The sequence below is a fragment of the Ornithorhynchus anatinus genome, chromosome X1 (assembly GCF_004115215.2).
Source record: "Ornithorhynchus anatinus isolate Pmale09 chromosome X1, mOrnAna1.pri.v4, whole genome shotgun sequence".
NCBI lineage: Eukaryota > Metazoa > Chordata > Mammalia > Monotremata > Ornithorhynchidae > Ornithorhynchus > Ornithorhynchus anatinus.
This window is the reverse complement of record NC_041749.1, coordinates 92,404,369-92,415,380: the sequence shown is the minus strand read 5'-3', so window position 1 is coordinate 92,415,380 and position 11,012 is coordinate 92,404,369. Positions and strand designations below refer to the sequence as shown.

At 41.4% G+C, this 11,012-nt stretch overlaps 1 protein-coding gene across 1 annotated transcript in view; it reads right to left on the bottom strand.

The window, feature by feature from the left end:
- Positions 1 to 8,571: 8,571 nt before the first annotated feature.
- Positions 8,572 to 11,012, bottom strand: part of RAD18 (RAD18 E3 ubiquitin protein ligase) — a 73,075-nt gene continuing 70,634 nt past the window's right edge. Inside the window, exon 14 of the mRNA XM_029050095.2 lies at positions 8,572 to 10,124. Within this exon, the coding sequence (XP_028905928.1) occupies positions 10,019 to 10,124 (106 nt within the window). The 3' untranslated portion in view covers positions 8,572 to 10,018. The remainder of the gene's footprint in view (positions 10,125 to 11,012) is intronic.

Below are 11,012 nucleotides of genomic sequence, written 5' to 3'. Positions count from 1 at the left end.
CAAACTAGATACTGTGTCTCCAAATAATCAAGAACTATAATCCTCAGAACAATTTCAGTGGACTTTTTGGAAAAATTCCAATGTTCCAGTTATAAATGGTTTGGGCCTAAATGGAAGGAAAAGGTGCTTGCTATCCACCCCTATTGAAAAGGTTGAAAAAACAATGTTCTGAGGAATTGGAATGATTTACCCTGAAGGAGAGAATTAAAGGAAATGGAACTAAAAGTCCTTCATAGGAAGACCCTGTGAAGATCCCACAGGGCTGGGAGATGACTGGTAAATTTGGCAGGCAGATAGGCCTGCAGGTGGGCAAGGAGCCTGGTTGAAGGGCAGGACTTGAGGGAAAGTCAAGTACTTTCAGTGCTTTAAGGCTATTGGAGACCAGGAAGGGAGAAAATACTTAAGGAGGAGAGAAACAAGTGAATTCCTGACTATAGCAATCAATCGGCAGAGAAGCAGCATGGCTTAGTGGAGAGAACATGAGTCTGGGAGTCTGAAAGTCCTGGGTTCTAATCGCAGTTCTCATTCATTCAATTATATTTATTGAACGTCTACTGTGTGCAGAGCACTGTACTAAGCGCTTGGAAAGTACAATTCAGCAATAAGGAGACACAATCCCTGCCCACACTGTGCTTACAGTCTAGAAGGGGGAAGACAGACATCAAAACAAGTAAACAGGCATCAAAATAAAGAGAATCATATATATGCACACATCAAACCAAGTAAACAGTGATCAATATAAATGAATGGAATTATAGATATGTACATATATACGTAAGTGCTGTGGGGTGGGGAGATGGGGGGAAAGGCAAAGAGAGTTAGTCGAGGTGATGCGGAAGGGAGGGGGAGCTGAGGAAAAGGGGGGCTTAGTTCTGCCACTTGTCTGCTCTGCAATTTTCAACAAGTTACTTACCTTCTCTGTGCCTCACTTCCCTCATCTGTAAACTGGGGATTAAGACTTTAAGCCCTGTGGGACATGGACTGTGTCTGACCTGATTAGCTTCTATCTACCCCAGCACTTAGTACAGTGCCTGGCACATAGTAAACACTTAAAAAAATACCATAAAAATCCAAGCATATTTATTGAGCACTTACTGTATGCAGATTAGTGTACTAAGCACTTTATGTAAGCAATCTCACATATCTGTGCTGATGTAGAGTGAGATGAAGAGAATACAAAACAGGAGAGGCCATGTGGACAACAAAGGGAAGAGTCCTAGGTTAATGGAAGCTGGAAAAACTGACGTGAACTGTGGGTGCTGCAATAAATGAGGTGTTAGAAGGAAAGGAAGGTTTACAGTGGGTGAGAACTTTATAAATCCACCAACTGGATAATTTAATTGCTGATTATTATATGCAAATCTATGTACTGTACCATTCAATGGTATTATTAAGCACTTACTCTGTGCAGAGCACTGTTTTGAGCACTTGGGAGAGTACAAGAGTTGGTAGTAACATCCCCTGCCTACAAGGAGCTGACAGTACACAGAGGGAGACAGTAACACAAGTAAATAAATAATGGATATGTACATAAGTGCTCTGGGGCTGGGGTGAATATCAAGGGCTTAAAGGGTACAGATCCAAATGCCCAGGTGTTGCAAAAGGGAGAGAGACTAGGAGAAAAGAGGGCTTAAACTGGGGAAGGCCTCTTAGAGATGTATTTTAGTAAGGCTTTGCAGGTGGGGAAGTGGTGGTCTGTCATAGAGGAAGGAGGAGGGAGTTCCAGGCCCGAGGAAGGATGCAGGTAAGGGTTTGGCAGCGAGATAGAAGTATGAGTAGGTTTATTTATTCATCCATTCATTGGTAGTTATTGAGCACTGTGTGCAGGGCACTGCTGTACTAAGTACTTGGGAGAGTACAATACAGGTGTTAAAGGAGGGATTTGGATGGACTGGGTTGAACTAGGAGATCAGAGGCAAGTTAGGAGGGGGCAGAGCTGATTGAGTGCTTTAAAGCCGATAATAAGGAGTTTATATTTGACGCAGAGGTGGATGAACAACCATTGAGGTTTCTGAGGACCAGGGAGATGAGGACTGGTACCAGGTAATATAAAATGTGGCCTTTCTTAATCCTCCCTTTCCTGGCATCTGGATGATGGGATTGAAGAAAACCCACATTATTGAAGAAACCCCACTTTTGGGGTTCATATAAAAGTAACGATACATCAAGGAAGTCCACTGTGGACAGCCTTGTGTTAGAATTGGGAACAGACTACATAAATATACCTTGTGAACCCTCGAATCCCAATACAGACCTGAGAACTTTCTTATTGAAGAGAAAACAACCTGTAATGCCAGAGGCATTTTCCACATAACCCATAACTGTTGTCCAGATAGCAGATTACCTACCACCTGCCTCTTCTTAACATAAAACAGAGAAGGAAAAAAACAATTAGTCATGCAAAGTGATCTTCTGTGACAGAAGCAGCCAGGGCCTGGACATTTTATCCTCCTTTAAATTTGGTGTGTCAAGACCAGGGCCAGGTAGACCTGGAGAATTCAGGCAATTATCCAGATATTTCAGGTCAAAAATTAGGGGAAGGCAGATGTTGGACTGAAATTTTCCAGATTGCAGGCCATCTCAAATTGCAGTTGAGATCACCTCAAGGACAGCCCTTGGCTGACTCTGGTTTGCAGGTCCCAGTCTCTGGAAACCTTGCCTTCAGGCCAGAGCCCAACTACACTCAACTCAGAAAACATCAACATCCAAAAAGAAAATGCAGGACAAATACTAAATACCTGGTCACTTTACATGTAGGACTCTTCTGCTGACCCAGCTGGATACCTACTGTTATAATGTCACCCAGTACATGATGGCTATATGCCTTCGATGACTGGGCTGGGGTAGGGAAGGCCAAAGTAGCTGGGACTCAGGAAAGATATTAAAACCAATGCAAATGTACTGATTTCGACAGTGGGTAATATAGAATTTTAGAAAGGGGAAGAACCAGGGCCCACTTTCCAGAGGCTTCCTTATTGGCTTTTGTCTCCATTCTGTTTTCAGTGTACCTGCAACATCAAATGAAAATAGTAATAAAAACAATTGTACATATAAATAAAGCCAAGGATCTCAGGACCTGGAGTGGTCTGCAAACACTAAATGATCTAAGGAATTGGGGAATTCATTACTTGTTGGCACTAAATGAAGATCTGCGTCTGCGTTCATGCATTTTTGCCTTGGGCTTAAAACAAATTAGGCCCAAGCAAGAAATCGAATCACGGATAAGCACAGATTTTGATATGGCCCTCAGCACTGGCACTGCATCTTCGATAGCTACTAAAATCCTTCCATTTAGTAGTACATCAATTTCATGATGGCATGCAGCTCCACATCCCTTTAATCTTCTGGGGTTCCCAGGCAATCCCAATGAGATGGTGAAAGGGAAGGGCTACAACACAAGTTTTCCACACATACAATGTAAAATTTACCAGAATCATTATTTTTCCACAATGATTCATTTCTTTCTAAATACCTTATGAATGCATTTTTTCCTGTTTCTGAAATGTTTATTGCTGAAATTCCAAGAATTTTCCCATCGTTTCATTCTAATGGATTCTTAAGTAGCAATCATTCAGCAGGCTAGAAGGCCCTCCAGTTAGAACTGAAGGCAAATTGGCCTGAGCAAATGGGGCAGGGTTTCCAGATTTCAGTGTGCATTCATGTTTGAATAGTGCTGTCAAGAACCTGTCAGGGAAAATTCCAAAGGCAAAAAGAATGATTTCCTGAAGTACAGTAACCGTTAGTAAGGTTTTCCTTTTCCAAAATAGTGCTACACAGATGGGCTAACACTTAACACCCTGTCAGAGTTGTAGCTAGGTAATGGTCTTATGACAACCTTGGAAGAAATACCTGTGTGGCACCAGGGTAAAGAGGTTGAGGGCTTTGCCCATGCCACCCACCCCCACAAGCTGGGGTGGTTGGTGCACGGCTGAGAAGTCGAACCCCACCACCTCTGTTTCTTTTCAGAGAACCAGAAAGGTTCTGGTTCTCCCCCTTTCCACTTGTAGACCACTTTCACCATCCCCATTGTAGGTCAGACACTGTAAATGTTTTTAGTTGCTTGCCAGTTTAAAGCAGGGCACAGGCAAATCCCATGGACAAAGTGTGCATTAGGTCTGTGGTGGTAGCCGAGATTCGGCCCCACGGAGGCAATGATGACAGGGATCCCAGAGCAACAGCAATGTGAGCAATGACAGAAGCAGCATAAAACTCCAAAGGAGTAGTATGTGCCATGATGTAAAAATACTAAGAATTATGATACTCGTTAAGCACTTATTATATGCCAAACACTATTCTAAGCGCTGGGGTAGATACAAGGTAATCAGGTTGGACACAATCCCTGTCCCACATGGGGTTCACAGTCTTAATCCCCATTTTACAGATGAGGTAACTGAGGCCCAGAGAAGTTAAGTGACTTGCCAAGGTCACACAGTAGATAACTGGCAGAGCCGGGATTAGAACCCAAGTCCTTCTGACTCCCAGGTCTGTGCTCTATCCACTAAGCCACGCTGCTTCTCCTGTTCCAGTGAGATGTGTGACGGCTGGTGGAAAGAGCCTGGGATGGGGAGTCAGGAGACCTGGGTTCTAATCCCAGCTCTGCCACTTGCTTACTGTGCGACCCTCGGCAAATCCCTTGATTTATCTGTGCCTTGGTTACCTCATCTGTAAAAGGAGGATGAAATACTTGTTCTCTCTCTCTCACTTAGACTGTCAGCCTCATATAGGACTAACTGTGTTTGACCTGATTATTTTGAATATAACCTAGAACTTCACATACTGCTTGGCACATAGTAAGCACCCAATGAATACCACAATTATCATTATTATTATGATGTCACACATCTCAGGTCTTCTAATGCTAGCTCTAAATTCTCTTCAGATCCCACCTGTGCCATAAAGTTTACCTTCTCCCAAACATGCTGTGGGAGCATGTTACCTTAGAACTGTTCCTTCCCATCTTTTTTGCCCTGAGAAACATCAAACGCCTGTGGAGAGGTTTGTGAGCATTTCACCGTTACAAATGCAGGTAAGTGGAGAAACGGCAGTGCTCACAGATGTATTTTTTGTTTTGGGATAAGAGAGGTTTCATGTCACATTGTAGAGGCCATGAGCATCTTTAGAAGCACACCTGCACAAGCTCAGATTCAAGATGGCAACACCAACACAGAAAAACTGAAGACATGAAGGCTACATTTAAAAGGGCTTAATTGGTGACCACCTCAGATAAATACAAAGAGTTAAGGCAACTCTTGAAACCAGTACTTACTCCTTTATGGAAACATATATTTTCTATATTCCACTGAGACAGCACTTGGTAGTTCAAGATAAAGGGTCACATCTCTTTTATTTAAGCAGGAATTAAAGCTGTTGGCTATTTTCAGCTGCAAGAATCAGCCGAACTTAAACTTTGAGCCTCATGTTTGCACAATCCATGGTAAATTGTTAATGATGTAAATAGCCTGTCAGTGTTAAATCCCGTTATATTATGATTATACACATTTAGTCTTTCATCCACTCCTTGTTTGTTTGGTAGGGTGAGTTTTGGTTTCCCTCAAGTACCAGTTCATGTTCTTCTGTGACTAAAATAAACATTGGAAAAAGAGGACTGTCAGAGAAAATAAATGGCATTTTTAGGGGGTAATCATCAAACCTTCAAACTTACCAAGATTCTACATTTTATCTGGAAATCCCAAATGCAGAATGAAAAGCCAAGGTCAGTGGAGACATGCTTTTAAAATGGGCAGACAGTGTTATCATTGGCATATTCACAAATGTGTATTTTCTCACAGTGAAGGATAGTCGGTCAAACCTGCTGAAATCCACTGAAAGCCATTCGATCCACGTACTCACAAGGCAAAAATTACTCAGTCACTGTTGAAAGCAAGAAGGCAAAAATGGTTTATCTCAACAGCTCCTAGTTTAGGTGTGCCGGGTATCTGAATTCTATATAATCAAAAGGAATTTGGTTTCTTGTGTGATGTGACTACTCACTGCAATAGTGGGCAGAAAAGCATCATTAATAATAATAATAATAATGATAATTATTATAATGGTATTTGTTAAGTGCTTACTATGTTCCAAGCACTGTTCTAATTAACTACCTCAGGCCTCATTCACGTCACCAAAATTTGACTAGCTCCTCAGAACATGCCCGGCAAATTTTCATAACACCTTCCCATTGACCATTGGATGGAGCTCTAAGGAAATGGGGCCTATGAAGACATTATGTATTGTGTGGGTCATCAAAATGGTCCATTCCCCCCTATAAAATTCAAAACTTCTTCAGAGCAAGTGACTCATTTAGAGTTCATGGTCCAGAACATAACTCTTCTAACGTGAATAATTATTGAACAGGACACCTATGTCAAGATTAGTGCAAAGCTGAACTGAACATGTGCCAGCTTTCATCAGTGAAGGACTTAACTAGTCCACTGTCAATAAGGTAATCCATCATTGTTCCAGAAATGTATTGACTCGGCAATGCTGCCTCCAGTCCCTTTCTCTTGTTTAACATACTGCAGAACAAAGAACCACGATTCTCTTTGCACCAAAGGAAGCAAGAATCCGAGAAATACCCATTGGCACAATGTTCTTTAACCTTTCAAATGACTCATCTGCCCTTTATCCCCTATTTGACCAAAACATTTCATTTTATCAATCACTCATTTTAAAACTGTTCTTTCCATATCTTCGCTGACACCAGGATACAAAGCAAGTGGTTGGGGATTTCACTTGGAGATTTTATTGTGTGTTGGTCAGTGCCCTGGTTGGGGAGATTACATCTTTCCTGCTCCGTGACACCTATGTATGTTTACCTTCAGTCTGAAACATATTTACTGCTACCTGTGTCTTTTCTAAACTATGTGCTTGGCATACTGTAAATATCTTGCTTCTCAAGAGTTATGAACACAGCGCTCCATTCTTGGGATGATTTACACTGAAATGCAGATTTTTTTTAAAGCTTCTTTCCATAATTCCCAGAAAATCAGATGTGAGGGAACAGTGTAAGAGGCCCCAGTGAGCAAAGGAACAAAGGTGACAGGGAGGGTAGTGAGCCCAGGAAGTTCTAAAGCACCTCAATGAACCCCTGAGATTTATTATTTATTCATTTATGGTATTTGTTGAATTGCTTACTCTAAGCAATGTGGTGATATAAGTTAATCAGACTGGACACAGTCCCTGTCCCGCACAGGGCTCACAGTCTAAGTAGGAGGGAGAACAGGTTTTCAATCCCCATTTTACAGCTGAGGAAACTGAGGCAGAGAGGAGTTACTTGCCTAAGGTCATACAACAGGCAAATGGCCAAGCTGAGATTAAAACCCAGCTCCTCTGACTCCCAGGCCTGTGCTTTCTGCTAAGCCACGCTGCTTCCCTAGGGTCTTCCAGGGGTTGCTAAAAGTATCCAGAGTCAGTACCCTATCACTTTTGGAGATTTCAAGTTTAGAGATCCCAAAGGCAAGTGCTACCATTTGCTCGAAACCCTCCTCTGTCACTTCACTAATGATCAGAGTTGTGAGAAAATGGCCACACTCCTGCTCACATCTTCCAGATTTCTTTGATACCAGCTCATCCCAACATCTGTCTCTGATCTTCAATTCCAGTTTGGCCAGGAAAATGCTGGATTCATAGGCAGTTGTGGTTTTTGAACATGACCGCTAAACTGCATTAAAAGCGCATCATTGCAAATTTTAAAATATGAAATGTGGACTTCAAAAAAGGTGAACCAGAACTGAAGTTTAGTGTGAACTTAAAAACTAGCAACACATTGGTTTTATAGTTCAAAGAGAAACACAAATTAACTTGCATCTGCATGGTAATGTGCCTAAAAGATCAGGAAACAGATTTTAAAATCCTGAAATTAGCCCTGCCTTTCCATTCTGCTGGTGAATGCCGAGGCTCTGTCTTTGTAGCACAAATTGAAGTTGGAGAGTTGGCAATTTTCCAGGTAAAGTGCTCCACAGAGGAAGCCAAACCTGATATCTCAAGCCAAAAAATTAACTTCTGTGATTGAATGTACCTGGTTGGGCTGTCTGCATGGATCAAACTAGTTGAATCACTGTGAAATCTCTACCTCATCTTGGATTTGTTGTAACCGTGGCCTGTGTGCATCTGGCAGCAGGAAACTGAATTTGCTCTCAGTTTGATGATATGAGAGTGGAAGGGGCAAGAGTATTTGATCTTTGCAGTACAGGACATAGAGACTGCAAAGTGCAAATGGAGCCAGAGACAATATTGCAGCAAATGAAAATGTTTGCAATTGGGTTGATTCATTTGCTCAATGGAACTCTCTCAGATATGATATGGAAAGGCACATTTTCGATTGTGAAGTATTTACTAAATTTACAAAATTAATTTCTTCTGTATTTCAACTCTGTTATATTGTACTAATTAATTTCTTCTATATTTCAACTCTGATATATTGTACTTTCCCAAGCACTTAGTATAGTGTTCTGCACACAATATGTGCTCAAAAAATTCGACTGACTGATTGATACTTCTTCTTAAACTACCATCGCACAAAACTTCTTTTGTTGATTCAAAAGAATATACCAAAAAAAACTCAACTACCAATAGGTTCAACAGATGTTATTTATTAAATGCCTTTTCAGAATAATGCGATGAAAAGATAGGCCTGAAAAAAGCTCACATGGAATATAGCCAAAACACAGGTGCAGAACACCAATGCTGATATTAATGCAAAGCTAAGCCTTATGGTGCTGCCTCCTAAACACCGAATGACACCTACAGTTGTTAAGCAAGTTTAGAATGACGCAAATGCTACCAAATGGGGCAGGGAACATGTCTACCAACTCTGATAAACTGTCCTCTCCTAAATGCTTAGTCCAGTGCTCTGCACACAGTGAATTAATTACCATAGGCTCGCAAATAATTACTTCTCTGGAGGGAGCCACACCTCCAGGGAGAGGAAATTTGTCAAGCTTCTACCTCCCATGACCATCATGCTCCTTCTACTCTTTTCACATGGGTGACAGGGAGTAGGGCAGCAGAACTGCTTGGATGGATCCATTCTGGTCTCCACAGAACCTGAATCCCCTGGAACAGGGAACTCACTGCAATTAAGAAACCCCCAAATAATCCACCTGCACCTGCCAGGCCTCCCTCACACAGGAGGGAGGGTGGACAGAGGTAGGTTTTTCAAAATGTACTGTTTTTTGTAAAGCCTGGACTAAACTATACTAAGATTGGTGTTTTTAGTGCAATTTGAAAACAGAAACATGAATAGGAAAAGTTGAGTTTGATTTTAGAACTTACAGACCTCTGGCAGTCAGGTTAATACATGACTATGAAATCCTGATGGTGACAAGCATCACCCTAGTCTACTCATCACACTCCCAGAATGCTTTTTTTTCTGAAAACTACTTGGTCAAATTAAGAAACCCTCAAATAATCCACCTGCACCTGTCAGGCCTCCATCAAACAGAGGAGGGAGAGTGGCCAAAGGTGGAATTATTAACATGTACTATTATTTTTAAAACTGGACTAAACTCTACTAAGCTTACTGTTTCTAATGCAATTTGAAAAGAGAAACATGAATAAGAAAAGTAGAATTTCATTTTAGAATTTACGCAGTCAGGATAATGGATGACTATGAAGTGCTAATGGTGACGAGTATCACCCTAGACTACTCACCACACTCCCAAAATGCTTCGCTTTTTCTTCCACATGCTTGTTTCTGAAAACTACCTTGTCAATTTCAGAAATCTCTCAAAAACACAGGAGGGAGGGTGGCTAGAGGTGGGATTTGCAAAACAAACTACTGTTTATAAAACTGGATTAAGCTCTACTAAACTTGCTGTTTCTAGTACAATTTGAAAACTGGACTAAACTCTGCTAAACTTACTGTTTCTATTGCAGTTTGAAAAGAGAAACATGAATAGAAAAAGTTGAGTTTCATTTTAGAATTTGGAGGCCCCAGGCAGCCAGGATAATGGATGACTATGAAATCCTAATGGTGAGGAACATCACCACAGTCTAGTCATCACACTCACAGAATGTTTCACTCTTTCTTGCAGCGCTTCACCTTGAAGTTCACCTTGTCAAATGCAGAATGTCTGCGGCGACGCGATCTTGGTTTTTGTTTCCTAATTTCTTGAAGGATTTTCCTGGAAACCAAAAATAAAGGACAATATTCACAGAGTGACCAACAAAAGTCCCTAAAGTGTCAACCTGTTACCCCTACTCCTATCTGCATATATTGTCTCATTTCCCAATTTTTACTTTTGTGCTACAAAATGCTCGCTTTCATCTTAGGTAATTCATCTAAGAATTGAAGAAGCAAGTCAGTGATCGCACTAGCCCTCCAAGCATCCTAGAATACTGAGCTGGGTGGACCATTAGTCTGACTCAGTAATGGCATCACTTATGCTTAAGAACTCAGTACTCCCCATATTCAGTGCACTCCTACAACCCCATCTCCTCCAGAAAGCTTTTGCCAATTAGTTACCAACACACTAAATGGTAGGGACTCTCCAGAAATGTACTTATTTATGGTTGTTCCACTTGAAGATGAACTGACCTATGATTCTCTTTTAGGGCAAGATCATATCTACTTTTGGGAATGTAACTGTCCCCCTTTTATCAAGTGGAAGAAAATGTCAATGAAAATGTAAATAAAGAACTCCTTACAAAAATGGAGGTAGCTATCAATTTTGAGTAACAAACCCAGAAACCTCCACTAGAGCACTGCAAAATAAGGCAGTTCTGATCTTTATCCTCCTTTGATTCCAAGGCTCCTTCCAGTTATTGCTCCATCTCCCTCATACCACTCCTCTCCAAACTCCCTGAGCAAGTTATCTACACATGCTTCCTCTCCTCCAACTCTCTCCTTGACCTACTCCAATCTAGTTTCTGCCCCCTCCACTCTACATACTACATAAATAGTCCTTTCTAAGGTTACCAATGACCTCCTTCTTGCCAAATCAAATGGCCTCTACTTCATTCTAACCCTCCTCCACCTCTCTGCTGCCTTCGACACTGTGAACCACCCCCTT